This window comes from Salvia hispanica, chromosome 1 (genome assembly GCF_029641045.1).
Source record: "Salvia hispanica isolate PSC_SH4W2 chromosome 1, Shi_PSC_v1, whole genome shotgun sequence".
Lineage (NCBI taxonomy): Eukaryota > Viridiplantae > Streptophyta > Magnoliopsida > Lamiales > Lamiaceae > Salvia > Salvia hispanica.
In genome coordinates this window covers 68,459,501-68,477,712 of record NC_142692.1, presented here as the reverse complement: position 1 = coordinate 68,477,712, position 18,212 = coordinate 68,459,501, and the positions used below count along the sequence as shown (strand labels likewise).

Sequence of the window (18,212 nt, the reverse complement as noted above, 5' to 3'; positions counted from 1 at the left end):
AAAGAACTAAATGTCTATTATATACAAGCCAAATACTAAACTCTGCGGGTGGATTCACTAGCATATGAACACTGTTTTGGACCCCATATAAACATAATATGATAAGTAATTAGTAGCAAAGTTTTCTTCCCTTTGCACATGCGGCAACATGACCGAGTGTGACTAGCTTGAGATAATTATGTTGTGGGTGAGCTGCGTGTTTTACGGTGTTGGGCAGAGAAGCACACTTGTATCTATGTTGAACCGACAGTTTATTTTGGTACAAGTGTAATAGAGCCCATTTGTATGAATAAATGCAAGAATAAAAATAACACACAAGAATTATAAAACTTTTGTATACAATAATAACCAGGAGTACATTAGAATAAGGTGCATAAAAACAAACATTTAGCCCATAACACAAATACAACAATCTAAATGGCACACACAATTAAAAAAGAGAAGTTTGATTCAATTTGAATCAGATGGCATGGGCATCCTCAATGTGTTTCACACCACATGGTTTACATGCGACAAAGAAGCATGACTCACATTGAAACCCAACCCCATCATACAATCTTTGCTCATAATAATACTCATAATAATATGAGAACCAATAAAAAAATTCAGAGACACCATAGCTATCATTATGGCATAGATCACATCTCTTCTTCTTAGTTGTGATTTGAAATCTAAGACGGTGGTGAGGGTCATGAATACTGGAGATCACATAATGCTCTGTTCCAAAGTTGATGTTTCTGTAATCACCCGACGTAGCAGGAAAGCATTTGGGATGAAAGGATTGATCACAGTCTCGGCAATGATACATCCAGATCCTAGGATTCATGTGTTTTTCGCAACTGCTGCAGTAGAACTCACCGGGACGGTTAACATAGGCATCATATGTCAACGACAACAAGTGCTTCTCCGCTCTATGCTTATTTCTTGCTGGTAACATCACACACTTGCCACACACACTGAACCTACAGCTACTGCATTTGTATTTTCCCGCATGCCATCCTGTAGTTATTAGATCAAAACAGCCAGCGCAAAAATCAGGCCAGATATTATCTTCTGTGACTAGCTCTAGCATGAGATGATTATGCCGTGGGTGAGCTGTATGTTTTATGGTGTTGGGCATAGAAGCACACTTGATATCTATGTTGAAGGAGCAGTTAGCGCTAGTACAAGCGTAATAGAGCCCATTTGTAAAAGCATAACAAACTCTACATAATATCCAATCTGTGAGCTTGCCAACATTTCGAAGCATTAGTTTGTGGTTGTTAGGATGACGTGGATGATTGGGGATCTCACGTGGTAAGTTGAAGCAGGACAAGTGGAGAAAGTATTTGCATTCATCACAACTCATGTAACCACTCTCATACCCATCACCTGTATGCTTCTTTTCACGTATAGGCAGTGTGCACCCATCACATGTTAATTCTAATATTGGAATACTGTCACAATCATCTTCATCATCTTCTTCTTCATCGTCATCTTTTTTGTAAAGATGACGAGGTGATGATGATGACGAAAATGTAATAAAAGTTAGTAGATGAGGGTGATTGGAGAAGTTATACTTGCCACCGATGTTGTGATTGTCATGATCATGAGGGACAAGAATTTGTCCACTTTCTCGCTTAACGAAAGGTACGATCATCTCCTCATACATGTCATCTACTGCCATTGGAAATTTGGTACCCTCTTTCTCATCATCAATTGCATTTGCATTTTCATCATCAAACCTGAAAGAAAATCAATGAAAAGTGTTAATAAAACCCAAAATGTAAACGTGCATATATTGACATGAGTAAATAGTGAGAAGTGTTACGTGGAGTTGGCGCAGTTGGTATGGACGACATAACTGCAGAGGTTGCAATGATAGACCCAACGTCTCAATGGCAAGGTTTTGTTGCATATAGCACACTCAAATTGATATTCGATGTACACAGATGGAACACCAAAGGCGAGGGACATATAGTGGGCGGGGTGATGATGAGGGAAGTCCGCTGACAGTGGAAGGAGTGCGCAGCTCTCGTGTATCCAGTAGTCGCATATGTTGCAGGTGTAGGAGTCCCCTTTCTCAATGGCACCACAGGCATCGCAGGGGAATGGGCACCACCTTGTTTTCTTTGAAAATCGTAGCTCATGTTGAGGATGGCTTGGGTGGTTCATTACCGGCTGCGCTGAATCCTTTTCGTTAAGGCCCACCGCACATCCTAAATGGATCACAAATCCATCACAACCCCCTTGGCTACATATGTAGCTTAACCACCATATCACCACCCTTTTACAAATTGCACATTCTTTGTATCCATTATGAGATTCATACAATGCGAGCGAGTGTGAAGGATGGATAGGATGCATAATCTCTCTCGGCATTTCCATGCATTCTTTGTGGAGCAACCTCCTGTATCCACACCTCCGGCCGCATCCATAAGTTGCATCTCCGGGTAAAATGTATCTCCCACAGCCACAACACCATGAATCGTAACCCCTTTTCCGGGCCGAGTCGGGGATCAGACTCAGCGGGTGTTCATGAATCATATGAGTAAAACTCTCACCCTCCATTTCTTTTCTTTCTTTTTTCTCTTAACAATTATTTTTTTCCTTTTTCCCTCTTCTTATCACTACTCAGTACTCACATTGGAAAAGATAACATTTATTCCTATATATAGAGCATTTAATGTGTATTAAAATGATGCAAAAGTTTGAGTAACTATTAATACAAAGAATCACGCGGCAACGCAAGCTAAGAATAAACAAAAGGTAACACGTATTCTTTTTTTTATGTCTTCACAAACAAAGGTAAAAAGTAAAAAATTGGAGCACGAACAAAGAATATATAAAATGTATGTAGTACTTAGTAATCCCTCCGTTCCATAATAGCGGAGGCATTTATTTTTGGTACGAAAATTAAAAAAAATTGTGTTAAGTGGGTTAAGTAAAGGAAAAATAAAGTAGAAAAGAAAAAAAGGTAGAGAGATGAAGAGAGAATAAAGCAAGAAGAGTAAATAAGTGAGAAAAAATGTGTTGACTTTTACTAAAAAGAGAAATGACTTCATTACTGTTATGGTCTATAGAACATATCAAAATAACAAAATAACTCCACTACTGTGAGACGGAGGGACTAAATAATACTCCCTCCGTCCCAGTTTTATAGTCACATTTTGCCATAAAAGTCCGTCCCACATTTAGAGTTACATTTAGAATTTTCCATATTTGGACATAAAATTTTAACCCATTATTCAATAAAATTACACTCAAATACCATTATTTACATTAAAATAAACCAAAACAAAAATAAAAAAAATTTAAAAGTCAAAAGGGGCTCACCTTCAACCAACTCACTTCATTTATTACACACTCCATTATCTCACTTTATTTATTACACACTCCACCATCTTACTTCACCATCTCACTTCATTTATTACATACTCCACTTCTCACTTCATTAATTACACACTCTATCAATTCCTTAAAATCCGTGTCATAACTAAATGTAACTATAAATATGGGACGGAGGGAGTAGTAGTATCAATTCCGTCAAATTAAGTCACATGCACGTTCATTTATTGATCCTAGAAAAATGAAAAAGAAATAAAAAAAATATAATGAGATATTGTTTTGTTATCGCAATCTTAAAACTAGTAGTATTACACACACCACGTTTACTTTTCTCATATTTCATCAAGAAAAGAAAAGTAAAGGGAAATAAAGAAAAGTAAAACAAAATAAAGAAAAGAAAAGAAAAGAGAAGGAAATGAAAATAATGTAAATCCATCACGAAATTAGAAGGGAAAAAAATAAATTATGTAAATAGTACTCACAGTCACAGAATCTAGCAAACTTGGAGTTGGAGCAAAGAATAAATAAAAGGTAAATTGTACTTTAGATATTATGAACTATTAGTATTATAAAAGTACCAAATATTTTTTTATCGAAACACTAGTTTGACCTTTATATATACTGATATTACTTTGATCAAAACCGACATGTGACATTAAGGTTGGTCTTCAAGATTCTTTCAATTCAAAAGAAAATGAGAAAGAATTAATACACTAAAAAAGGTGTAAATTAAATCAAATTAATTAAATGTTGGTAACGAATTATCAATATAATTAACTAATTAGAATTTCCGTTCATATATTTAGATGTGAATATGTGACAGATACTCCTAATATATTGGGCTACAACTTATGGCCCTTATTTTTGTTTGATATAAAAATGATTTAAAGCCAAAAGTATGTACTATTTGGTGTTATTCGTCACTTTTTTACCTGGTTGTAAAGTGATGAACGATATATATAGACTATGGGAGGTAACAAATTGTTAATTATTTGCTAATTGCTAACTACTGTTTTCTCCGTTCTATTTAAAATATCCATATTCTTGAGTGGCATTGAATTTTAGACTAAGTTGTTAGGTGGAATAAGTCAAAGAAAAATATAGTTGAATATTTTAATTAGGAGATGAGAAAATGATTTATTTTGCGAATACAGAAAGTAAAATTTTTGAATGAGATAGATTAAAAGAAACTGTGGAAATCTGTGGGACAGAGGGAGTATCAATTTTCAGTCATTAGATCTAAGTAATCTAATGGTACATGGGAATTCATTTTATATTAATTAACTCAAAAAAGGTCTTTTAATCATTTCTTAATATGGCAATTTTCGTGATGTTAACCCAGTATCATAAAAATGTCAACTAAATTTGATTGACATAGAAAATTTTTAATCAATTAAATTCAATCAAGAAAAACTGTAAGTTGGTAAAGTGTTGATAATGTCAAGGGCAAATTGCAAAAAATCATGAAGTTTTGTGTAATTTTGGTATATCTCGTGTCTTTGAAAATCAGCTAGAGAAACTATAAAGTTTAAATTTGTTATCAATAGTTAAAATTATATTCGCATATGCGTAATATATGTTTAATATATCTACCAAATGGTGTCATTTTCTTTATGAATGGATATTGCTGGCCGAGAAAAAATTGATGTATAGCATGGTGGATATTGCTGGTCGATAATTTTACCCTTGAGCATTTTTTATGATTGTCACATGGCAGCTGATTGTTCGTCCATGTGTACAAATGATTGGCTAGGAATGGTGGTATGGTTTTACTTTAAGAGGTGTTGTCATTTTAACGCATCAATGCACAACATTGTTTGTTTGATCAATGATGACGCCCCCCCATATATTACTTTTCTTTCTTTTGATTTCACTTATACTATATGATATGAAAGATTTGGGATCATTCTTATATTATTCAACTTATTTACTCCCTCCGTCCCAAGTTAAGTGACTCATATTCCTTTTTGGGACGACCCAAGATAAGTGACTCATTTCTTTTTTTTTTTGTATTTTCTCTCTTACTTTTTCTCTCTGCTTTATTAACTCTGTTACTTTATTCACTTTCCACTTTACTAACAAAACCCCACTTCCTTAAATCCTGTGCCGAAAAATTTGTGCTCACTTATCTTGAGACGGAGGGAATATAATTTGTTTAAGCGACTTAATCATTCCACCTATGGTTTCTGAAGCTAATTTATTTTCCATTTGTCTCCATCTCCTCTCCTCTAAAAATAAATATATATTGACACAACCAAGTAAAACTTTTGTATACAATATTACTCAAATACATAAGATACATGAAGAACACACATTTAACCCATAACATAAATACAAGAATCATCATCTGCACTCCCCCAATTAAAAACAGAAATTTGACTTGATGTGAATCAAATGCCATCTAGGCATGATCCATGTATTCTATACCACAAGATTTACACACTACAAAGAAGCATGCTACACATTGGAATCCAGGCTTATCATACACAGTATGATGACATAAATCACATTTCTTTTTCTTGGATATGATTTGAAATCTAAGAGGGTGGTCATGAATACGAGAAATGACATATTGCTCTGTCCCATATTTGATGTTTCTGAACTCGGCCGAAGTAGCAGGAAAGCAGTAGGGACGAAAGGATTGATCGCAGTCTCGACAATAATACATCCATTCCCTGCGGTTCATGTGGCTTTCGCAGCTGCTGCAGTGGAAGTCACCAGGACGGTTAACATAAGCATCATATGTCAACGGCAACAAGTGCTTATCCATTCTATGCTTATTTGCTGCTGGTAGAATCACACAATTACTACACACACGGAATCTGCAGCTATTGCATCTGTAATATCTCTCTCCATAAGTTACAAAATAATAACAGTTAACACAATAACTTTGATACCACCCGATTTCATCCTTTCTGACTAGCTTGAGAGAATTATGTCGTGGGTGAGCTGCGTGTTTTATGGTGTTGGGTAGAGAAGCACACATGATGTCATGTTGAACCAGCACCCGGTACAAGTGTAATAAAGCCCGTTTGTAAAAGCATTACACATATATACATACATATATTATCTACTCCGAGACTAGATGAGTAGTGTTATTTCAACAAAATTAAATATTTGACAAAAGAGTAAAGGTCAATTTTGGTCATAAAGTGAATGTTTGGACCTAACTGTTGGTTATTTTACGGAACTGTAAAAAACAAAGACCATTTCAACAAGGATTTTATTTGTGGACCTATTTTTCAAAAAGTGAATGTTTTTTACCAAATTTATATTTTGATCATATGTTTAGTATCAAAATTAACCTTTACTTTTAACAAAATAGTAATAAAACGACAACTTGTCTTATCAAATTTTTAATTAAAACCAACTTTACAACTACAAGCATAATATGTAGTACATTTTATTCGGAAGTTTATTGACAATGAATACCGAAAAGGGAAAGGGAAAAAGGAAAAAAAGAAACAAATAAGAGTAACATTAAGGTTGGGCTTCAAGTCTCCATTTCAATTCAAAACAAAAAAAAAATGTGAGAGAATTAATGGACTATACATATTGTTTAAATCCATTCAAATTTTTGCTAGTGTTTACTTTTGTGGCCGAGTCACATATGAGGAAAAATAGCTTCCTTCATTTCTCTGTTTCTCTCTTAACAAATTTTCCCATGTAAAGACCATTAATGGTGAATGTGTATTACTAACGAATCAAAACTTTGAGAAATATTATGGAGTAAGAACTACGCAAACTTGTAGCGCGAGCAAATAATGGATAAATAGTAAATTACAAATTATTTATATTTTAAGTTTGATGTATTTTTAAAAAAAAAAGTAGTACCAAATATTTTGGATCGTAACAATAATTTCACCATTATATTAATGAATTTGATTAAAACCGACGTGTGACTTATGGTTGAAGCAGACGTGAGGGCAACTTGCGATAAGATTTTATCTTTTGGTTGTTTTTCGGTAATTTGAATATAATTCTAATAAATTTGCTTTAGTCAAGGTCTTTGGTTTGCAAAATTATATACCATAATTAAATATATATTATGATTGGTTTATAAAATTGAATCTCACAACTTAATACTAGATAGACAATGATTCGATAGTTAGTGATAGTCACCCCTCCAACTAATATAATTCCACAACTTAATTCTAGACGGATAAACATGTAATAATGAGTCATGTCAATCGAACGGTGCCTATATAGAATTGAATTTATTTGCAGTCATTTTCGATAAGCTAGGATTATTAGAAGTTGAGTTTGGGTGGAGTATAAGGATTGTTCGTTTAGCTTGAGATAATTATGTCGTGGGTAAGCGGCGTGTTTTACGGTGTTGGGCATAAGCGGCGTGTTTTACGGTGTTGGGCAGAGAAGCTCACTTGATGTCTATTTCGATAAGCTAGGATTATGTTGGTACAAGGGTAATAGAGCCCATTTGTATAAATAAATGCAAGAATAAAAATAAAACACAAGAATTATATGTATACAATAATAACCTGGAGTACATAATACATAACAACAAACATTTAGCCCATAATACAAATACAACAATCTAAATGGCACACAAACAATAAAAAAAGAGAAGTTTGATTCGATTTAAATCAGATGGCATGTGCATCCTCAATGTGTTTCACACCACATGGTATACATGCGACAAAGAAGCATGACTCACATTGAAATCCAGCCCCATCATACAATCCAGACTTATGATAATATGTGCGCCAATCAGAGATCCGATAACTATCATGATGGCATAGATCACATCTCTTCTTCTTAGTTATGATTTGAAATCTAAGACGGTGGTGAGGGTCATGAGAACTGGAGATCACATACTGCTGTGTTCCAAAGTTGATGTTTTTGTACTGACCCGATGTAGCAGGAAAGCATCCAGGATGAAAGGATTGATCGCAGTCTCGGCAATGATACATCCACATCCTAGGATTGATCATTTGATCTTCGCAACTGCTGCAGTAGAAGTCACCAGGACGGTTAACATAGGCATCATATGTCAACGACAACAAGTGCTTCTCCGATCTATGCTTATTTCTTGCTGGTAACATCACACAGTTGGCGCACACACTGAACCTACAGCCACTGCATCTGTATTGTCCCACAATACTCCATACTGGACTTATTAGCTTAAAACAGCCAGCGCATACATCAGCCCAGATATTATCTTCTGTGACTAGCTCTAGCTTGAGATGATTATGCCGTGGGTGAGCTGCATGTTTTATGGTGTTGGGAATAGAAGCACATTTGATGTCTATGTTGAAATCGCAATCTTCATCACTACAAGCGTAATAGAGCCCATTTGAAAGAGCAATACAAATTCTACAGAATATCCAATCTGTGAGCTTGCCAACATTCCGAAGCATTAGTTTGTGATTGTTGTGAGGATGAATTGGAAGAGAGGGGATATCAGGTGGTAAGTTGAAGCAGGACAAGTGGAGAAAGTATTTGCATTCATCACAACTCATGTAACCACTCTCATACCCATCGTCACCCGTTTGCTTCTTTTCATGTATATCCAATGTGCACCCATCACATATTAATTCCGATCTTGGTATACTATCAAAATCCTCTACATCATCATCTTCTTCTTCGTCATCTTTTTTGTAGTGATGATGAGATGATGATGATGATGATGATGATGACGACGACGAAAATGTAACGAAAGTTAGTAGATGAGGGTGATTGGAGAATTTATACTTGCCACCAATGTTGTGATTGTCATGATCACTAGGGATGAGAATTTGCTCTTTTTGTCGCTTAACAAAGGGTCTGATCATCTCCTCATACATGTCATCTACTGCTATTGGAAAAATGGTGGTTGTTATCTCTTTCTCGTCATCAATTGCATTTGCATTTTCATTATCAAACCTGGAAGAAAATCAATGAAAAAGTGTTAATAAAGCCCAAACTGTAAACATGCATATATTGACATGAGTAAATAGTGAGAAGTGTTACATGGAGTTGGCGCAGTTGGTATGGACGACATAACTGCAGAGGTTGCAATGATAGACCCAACGTCTCAATGGCAAGGTTTTGTTGCATATAGCACACTCAAATTGATATTCGATGTACACAGATGGAACATCAAAGGCGAGGGACAGAGAGTGGGCAGGGTGATGACGAGGGAACTCCGTAGACGCAGGAAGGAGTGCGCAGCTCTCGTGTATGGAGTAGTCGCAAATTGTGCAGGTGTAGGAGTCCCCTTTCTCAGTGGCACCGCAGGCATCACATGGGAATGGGCACCACCTCGTTTTCTTGGAAAATCGTAGCTCATGTTGGGGATGGCTTGGGTGGTTCAATACTGGCTGCGCTGAATCCTTATCGTTAAGGCCACCTGCGCATCCCAAATGGATCAGGAATCCATCACAACTCCCTTGGCTACATCTGTAGTTTAAGTGCCATTTCCCATCCCATTTACAAATTGCACATTCTTTGAATCCGTAAGTAGCACGCAATGCAAGTGAGTGTGCGGGATGGATAGGATGCATAATCTCTCTCGGCATTTCCATGCATTCTTTGTGTAACAACAAGTCAAATCCACACTTGAGGCTGCATCCATAGGTTGCATCTCCGGGTAAAAAGTATCTCCCACAACCATAACACCATGACCGGTAACGGTAACTCTCTTTCCGGTCCGAGTCGGGGATCAGACTCAGCGGGTGTTCATGACACATATGAGTAAAACTCTCATCCTCCATTTCTTTTTTTTTTTCTCTTAACAATTTTTTTTCTTCTTTTTCCCTCTTCTTATCACTACTCACATTGGAAAAGATAACATTAATTCCTATATATATAGAGCATTTAATGTGTATTAATACAAAGAATCATGAGGCAACGCAAGCTAACATATTCTTATAGCAATATCTGCTCCCCCGGAATCAACTACACTAAGCCTCTGCAGGCACAAGCTAACGTATTCTATATTTATGTAACAAAGGTAAAAAGTAAAATTGGAGCACGTACGAACAAAGAATATATAAAATGTACGTAGTACTTAGTAAATAATAGTAGTATCAACACCGTCGAATTAAGTCACACATTCATTTTTTAATCCTAGAAAAATGAAAAAGAAATAAAAAATATAATGAGATATTGCTTTGTTATCGCAATCTTAAAACTAGTAGTATTACACACACCACGTTTACTTTTCTCATTATTTCATTAAGAAAAGAAAGAAAAGAAAAGTAAAGGGAAATAAAGAAAAGAAAAGAAAAGAAAAGTGATGAGAAGAGAAGGAAATGAAAATAATGTAAATCCATCACGAAATTAGAAGGGATAAAAAGAAAAATTCACAGAATCAAACAAACTTGGAGTGGGAGCAAAGAATTAATAAAAGGCACTATAAATTGTATTCCATCCGTCCCATAAAAATTGAGACAAAATTTTTGGGCACGGAGATTAAGACTTTATATTAAATAAATAGGAGAGATGAAAAAAGTAGGAAAGATAAGAGAGAGTTAAGTAAATGATGGAATAAAATAAGAGTGATTAGATGTTTTGTCTTTAGTTAAAAAAGGTAATGACTCAACTTTGCTGGGACGGACTAAAAAGGAATACGACTCAACTTTTATGGGACGGAGAGAGTACTTTATATTTTATGAACTATTCGATTCTAATCTTGATGTAGTATTATAAAAGTACCAAATATTTTTATCTATACACTAGTTTGACCTTTATATATATATTGATATTACTTTAATTTGATCAAAACTAACGTGTGACATTAAGGTTGGTCTTCAAGATTCTTTCAATTCAAAAGAAAACAATGTGAGAAAATACACTATAAATGGGGTAAATCAAATCAAATTAAATTAAATGTTGGTAATTAATTATCAATATAATTAACTAATCAGAATTTCCGTTCTTAAAATTAGATGTGAATATCTGAATATGTGACAGATAATCCTATCAAGATATACTACTATGGACTTACTTTTGGCCTCAGTTAAATTATAACATACTGTATTGGCCTACAACTCATAGCCCTTATTTTATTTTTCATAGTATAAAAGTGAAATAGGCCGAAAGTTTGTATTTAGTGTTATTCTTGCACTTTTATCACTTGGTTGTAAAGTGACGAATGATATATAGGAACGTAATCAAATAAAAACTTGAAATATTGTACAAATTTCAAATTATGATTTGGATCGTTAAAAAATGTCAATAGATTATAAAATAATAACAACAGAAAATATCAATACATTGCCAATGGTTGACACCGTGTTGACATCGTGTGAATATTGTATTGACATCAAAATCTTGAAATTTTATACTGTGATGACACTGTGTTGAAAAGTTTGGAATTTATACAATATATGAGTTTGCATTTTATCACTACTCACGACATATAATGCTAAAATGTACTCCTATCTTTTTGAATGTTTCATATAATTTTAATTTAAGATAACCACATTTTGAAATGACACACAATTTTAGAAGAAATGGTTAAATGTATTAAAATGGAGAAAAACTATAGTATTTGAATTTTTTGATGAGGAGAAAAAATAAACAAATTTATATTAGTACTAAGTATGCTAAAAGGATAATTTAGTTGGAACAAAACTAGAAAAAGAAATGCAGACATAGGGCTGGGTAAATATATCCAAAAAACGGTATATCGATCGTATCGTATTGAAAAATATTGAAAAATATCGAATTTTCGGTATACCGAAACTTTCGGTACGATACAATACCGTATCGAAAGTTTTCGGTATGATAACGATATGAATTTTCTTATACCGCGATATACCGTTTTATATCGAATATATGGTATATATCGATATTATCGGTATATCGAAATATATCGATATTATCGGTATATCGAAATATATCGAAAATCAATACGTATCGAATTATCGATACATATCATATATACCGTTTATACTGATGATGATGATAATAATAATAATAATAATAATTTTTTTTTTTTAAGATTAAAAGTTTAAATCATAAATATATCAATACAACTTAATTATATATATTTTGATTATGAAGATGTGGACAATGTTTATGTTAAAATTATATTAATTTTGGTTTTATTTTTCAGTTTTGAAATTATTTTTTTGGTATAAAGGTATTAGAAATGGTATAAAATTTCGGTATATCGTACGAAATATCGATATACCGTTCAGAACGGTATACCAAAATTCGGTACGATATACCGAAATTTTGAAATCGTAACGGTATAGTTTTTTTCCATACCGAAATTTCGGTATACCGAAACTTTTGAAACAATAACGATATGAAAGATATAAAATTCTTTCATATCGATATTTTCGGTATGATAACGAAACCAAATTTTTGATACGGTATATCGTATCGACCCAGCCCTATGCAGGCATATTGATAGGAGCATCCGAGCATGTATAATATAAACGTAAATGTAGCGTAAGGTTCCTTTTTAATTTAAAAATAAAAATATTGTGAGAAATTATTAATGCACTATACAAATTGTTTGTATCATATAAATTTTTTTGCAAGTCTCGAATTAAAGCAAATTATCAAATCAATTTTATGACACACCACATTTACGTTTCTAGCTTTTCAAAGGTTATACATTTAAAGATTCCGAACAAAATGAATGCAAAGAAAAAAAAGAAAATGCAACACATAATATAGAAGGGAAAGAAAAGGGAAATTGATGTAAAATGGTACTAAAACCATAAATTTGAGTAACAATAGAATCATGCAAACTTGGAGGGCAACGTATATAAATTAATAAAATATCTATATACATCTGTTAAATTGAATCAAACATTCTTTTCTTAATATATGTGTTCCTCCTCCATTTTATATCCTTCTCTAACAATTTTTTTTTTCTTTTTTCACTTTTCTTATCACCACTCACATCTGAATATGTTTTTAAATGATGCAAAACTTTGAGTAAGGAATACTAATACAGAGAATCATACGCACGGCAACGAAAGTAAAGTATAGTTAAAAGGTAAATTATGATTTATGAGTATATCTCACTATATATTCTTATTTTGGTTTTAAATTAACGTTTTGATAATTTAACTGATGATTGCATTACCAAATTAAATCAATGTAGGCCAATACTACAAGACAACATTCACCATTTCTTCTTTTTCATTCTTTTCACGAATATTATTATCGCTATATATTACCTTCATTGGAGTGTAAAATGATGAAGAAAGAAGATATTGAAATTCTTTTTTCTAGAAAAAGAAAAAGCTAAAAAATATAATGAGATATTGCTTTGTTATCGCAGCAATTTTTAGTATTAGACACACCACCTTTACTTTTCTCACATTTCAGCAAGAAAGAAAGAAAAGTAAAAGAAATAAAGAAAAGACAAGAGAAAGAAACGAAAATAAAGTAAATAAACCACAAATTAGATGAGAAAAAAAAAATACTTATAAACTTGGAGCACGAGCAAAGAATAGACAAAGGTAAGTTATACTTATATGAACTATTGGATTCTAATCTTGATGAGGTATGACAAAATTTCCAAATTTTTTTATCGAAACAATATTTAAAGGCTTATAGCATTATGTATATTGATTACTTTGATCAAAACCGATGTGTTGGTCTTCAAGATTCTTTCAATTCAAAAGAAAACAATGTGAGAGAGAATTAATTAGAATTTTCGTTTATGAGTAGTGATAAAATGCAAACTGCATTTTTCCTACAAACTTTAAACTATGATCTCGACGGTAAGATTTTAAGATTTGATGTCAACAAATGACAAATAAGTCAACGGAAAATTAATGTCAACACAACGTCAATGGGTTGACAATGTTAGCGTTGTATTAACATTTTCATTTGATGTTATTTGTCATCCGTTGACAATAAATCTTGAACGGTCTAGATCATAATTTTCAATGGGTTGACAATGTTGGCATTGTGTTGACATTTTTTATTGACGTTATTTGTGCCACTGCCAACTTCCCAACTCGAGGAACCACCCGAACCAGTTGTCACTGCCACCGAGCAAGTCTCTTAGCGAACTTCGTACAAGGAAATCTTACCAAGATGGCACGATCTTTTGAGGCTGCACTCTACGAAGAAGAAGAAATCCCACAATCAGCCGAAGAAGCTATGAAACATAAGAAATGGAGGGAAACCATGCTGACTGAGATGAAGGCACTTGTGAAGAACAATACATGGGTGAAAGGGAAATTACCTGATGGAGTAAAGACAATTGGGTGTAGATGGGTGTTTACAATAAAGAGAAGTCCAGACGGTACAATTGAGAGGTATAAGGCACGACTTGTGGCAAAGGGGTACACTCAGACTTATGGGGTAGACTATGCCGAAACTTTTTCCCTAGTTGCCAAGATTAACACTGTAAGAGTGTTGTTTTCGATCGCAGCAAACAAAGACTGGCCGCTTCATCAGTTCGATGTAACTAATGCGTTCCTACATGGGGAATTACCAACACCTGTGTTTATGGAAACACCACCTGGGTTTACCGAAGAGTTTCAAGCAGGAGAAGTTTGTCAACTCAAGAAGACATTGTATGGGTTAAAACAATCCCCGATGGCATGGTTTGGGAGGTTCACAGAGGTTATGAAGAAGTATGGGTATGAACAGAGTAATTCAGATCACACCCTATTCCTCAAGAAGAAGGGAGGCAATATTACGTGCCTGATTATCTATGTAGACGACATGATCATTACAGGAGATGATGAGGAAGAAATGGCAGAACTCAGAAAGAATTTATTCCGGGAGTTTGAGATGAAGGATCTAGGTCTCCTCAAGTATTTCTTAGGAATTGAAGTACTTAGGTCGAAAAAGGGGATCTTCATAAACCAGAGGATGCACATACTTGATCTATTGGCAGAGATTGGGATGCTAGATTGTAAACCCGCAAATACCCCTATGGTGGAAAATCACGGACTACAGATTAAGGAAGATGGAGAACAGATAGACAGGGGGAGATACCAAAGACTTGTTGGGAAGCTGATCTACCTCTCTCATACAAGACCAGACATTGCATATGCAGTAGGAGTGGTGAGTCAGTTCATGCACGCACCACAAGGAGAACACTGGGAGGTAGTGCTAAGAATGATCTGATACTTGAAGGGAACGGCCAAGCATGGGCTCATGTTTGAGAAACACGGACACATGGAGATACATGGTTTCATTGATGCTGAATGACAGGAAATCAACCGCAGGATACTTTGCCTTTGTTGGAGGGAATCTTGTGACGTGGAGGAGCAAGAAGCAGAAAGTAGTAGCTCTCTCAAGTGCAGAAGCCGAGTTCAGAGGGATTAAAAGTGGACTGACGGAGATATTATGGCTACGGAGGTTGATGACGGAGTTGAACCTCCACTCTACTTTACCTTGTAGATTATTCTGTGCCAACAAGGCAGCCATTAGTATTTCTGAAAATCCAGTGCAACATGACAGAACCAAGCATGTGGAAGTAGACCGACATTTCATAAAGGAAAACTTGGAAGCTAAGGTGGTGGAAATGCCCTATGTCAAGTCCGAAGATCAACTGGAAGACATCTTAACAAAGGCAGTGAACTCGAAGTCGTTTCGGGAAGTACTTGGCAAGCTAAGTATCGGCAACCCCGTTATATAGCTTGAGGGGGAGTGTTAGAATATATTGCACAAAATCAAGAATTGATATGGGAGAATGTTTTGTTTATAATAGGAGAATATTATTGTAATCTAGGTTTACCATGTATAGAATATCCTAGGCTATATGAATCTGTAAACTCTACATTGTTCATACATTGAATAAGAAACATCCCTTCTACCGATTTCTACAACTTGAATTACAGAAAAATAACAGTTTACACAATAACTTTGATACCTGAGATAATCCTTTGTGACTAGCTTGAGAGAATTATGTCGTGGGTGAGCTGCGTGTTTTATGGTGTTGAGTAGAGAAGCCACATGATGTCTATGCTGAACCAGCACCCGGTACAAGCGTAATAAAGCCCATTCGTAAAAGCATCACACATAATACAGTTTATCAAATTTGTTAGCTTGCCATCAACATTTTGAAGCATTAGGCTATGATCTTTGAGAGGATGAATTGGAAGAGAGGGGATCTCAAGTGGTAAGTTGAAGCAAGACAAGTGGAGAAAGTATTTACATCCATCACAACTCATGCAACCGTTCTCATACTCCTCCTCATCATCATTTGTATGCTTCTTTTCACGTATAGGCAGTGTGCACCCATCACATATTAATTCTGTTCTTGGAACACTAACAAAATCATCTTCGCCATCTCCTTCTTCTTTCTTCATCATCATTTTTGTAGTGATGATGAGATGATGATGATGAAGAAGCAGAAGAACACAAAGAATATGCAGTAAAAGTTAGTAGATGAGGGTGATAAGAGAACTTGTACTTGTCGCCTATGATGTAGTGATCGTCATGATCATCAACAATATGTCCTCTTTGCCGCTTGACAAAGGGTCTGATCATCTCCTCATAAATGTCACCGGTTGCTAATGGAAACTTGGTAACCTCTTTCTCATCGTCAATTGCACTTTCATTTTCAACACCAACCCTGAAAGAAAATCCAACCATAGCAGTTAAAAAAATTAAACATGAATGTTTTGACACCTCAGTTAAAAAAAATGGTAAAAAAAGTATTACGTGGAGGTGGCGCAGTTGAGATGGACGACATAGCTGCAAAGATGGCAATGATAGACCCAGATCCCAAATGGCAAAGTTGTGTTGCATATAGCACAATAAAAGTTATACCGGATGTACTCAAGGGGAGGATAAGAGGTGAGGGAAAGAGAGTGGTGATGATAAATAGGGAAGACCTTAGACGCAGGGAGGAGTGCGCAGCTCTCATGTATCCAGTAGTCGCATTGGGTGCAGATGTAGGACTCCCCTTTCTCAGTGGCACCACATGCATCGCAGGGGAATGGGCACCACCTCGTTTTCTTCAAAAACTGCAACTGGTGTTGAGGGTGGCTTGGGTGGTACGTAAGTATCTGCGTTTCATCGTTATATTTAAGCCCCCCCCCCCCCACCCCCCGCGCATCCAAAGTGTACCACCAATCCATCACAGCCCCCTTGGCTACATCGCTAGAGTAACGTGAACATCTTGATCCCCGACTATATTCTGGGTCATGCAACGTGAGGGGGTGTGAAGGATGGAGAGATAGCATAATCTCTCATGGCATTTCTGTTGGATATTTTAGTGTAATTGGATTAACTTGATTGATCAGTTATTGTTATATTGATACATCATTTAAGTATGGAGGTGCGGAGCGCACGCTTATTTGAATTCATTATGATGTTAGGAGCGAAGCTCCTTAATAGATGAACGGGGGTCCGGGGGCAGCGCCCCCGGGTAGCAGGGTCCAAGGGGCAGAGCCCCTGGCTGGGGTCGAGTTGTATTAGAATTTCATCCGGAAATATAATTTCTGAAAGTCAAAGGACTAATTTGCAATTTCAGAAACCTTTTGAAAATTAGTTATTTTCGGTTAATATTCCCAACGGATGCACTGTTTCGTCAGCAGTTGCACCGGTTCGTCTTCTTCAAAATCTGATCAATTCTTCTGGTTCATAATCTCGAATACACATATGAATTTTCTGAATTCTCTGAATTTTATCCGATCAAATAAGTTTGGTAGAACCACCGAAATTGATTTGATCTGAAAGTGATTATCACGACTTTCAGATATCCGTTTTTCTGTTCTAACTCCCTAACAAAGATCAAATCAATAATGTCGAACAAAGAAACGATGAAGGAAAGAGCGAAAGGTTTCGCGAAGTTGGATAAGTTTGTTGGCCAGGACTTTAGACGCTGGCAAAAGAAGATGCATTTCATGCTAACAAATCTCAAGGTGGTGTACGTTCTGAGTACTCCCATGCCCAAGGCTGTTTAAAATGAAACTCTAGAACAGACGAGGAGGCGGATGAAGTGGGAG

At 35.4% G+C, this 18,212-nt stretch overlaps 2 protein-coding genes across 2 annotated transcripts; both read right to left on the bottom strand.

Annotated features, from left to right (window-relative positions):
• Positions 1-321: 321 nt before the first annotated feature.
• LOC125223644 (uncharacterized) lies at positions 322-2,606 on the bottom strand. Its single transcript, XM_048126885.2, has 2 exons — positions 1,811-2,606; positions 322-1,724 (listed from the first exon to the last, which is right to left on the bottom strand). Exons 1-2 carry the CDS (start codon positions 2,548-2,550, stop codon positions 461-463), a joined length of 2,004 nt encoding a protein of 667 aa, XP_047982842.2. The 5' UTR covers positions 2,551-2,606; the 3' UTR covers positions 322-460.
• Positions 2,607-7,868: 5,262 nt separating this feature from the next.
• LOC125185120 (uncharacterized) lies at positions 7,869-10,058 on the bottom strand. Its single transcript, XM_089063317.1, has 2 exons — positions 9,298-10,058; positions 7,869-9,210 (listed from the first exon to the last, which is right to left on the bottom strand). The coding sequence occupies exons 1-2, from the start codon at positions 10,038-10,040 to the stop codon at positions 7,932-7,934; spliced, it is 2,022 nt and encodes a 673-aa protein (XP_088919443.1). The 5' UTR covers positions 10,041-10,058; the 3' UTR covers positions 7,869-7,931.
• Positions 10,059-18,212: the final 8,154 nt, after the last annotated feature.

What these genes read in the sequence shown, in the direction of transcription:
- LOC125223644 (XM_048126885.2), bottom strand. Translation starts at nt 2,550, where the DNA reads ATGGAGGGTGAGAGTTTTACTCATATGATTCATGAACACCCGCTGAGT. An exon ending in ACCAACTGCGCCAACTCCAC is followed by an intron (nt 1,725 to 1,810) that starts GTAACACTTCTC and finishes ATTTTCTTTCAG; the next exon opens with GTTTGATGATGAAAATGCAA.
- LOC125185120 (XM_089063317.1), bottom strand. Translation starts at nt 10,040, where the DNA reads ATGGAGGATGAGAGTTTTACTCATATGTGTCATGAACACCCGCTGAGT. An exon ending in ACCAACTGCGCCAACTCCAT is followed by an intron (nt 9,211 to 9,297) that starts GTAACACTTCTC and finishes ATTTTCTTCCAG; the next exon opens with GTTTGATAATGAAAATGCAA.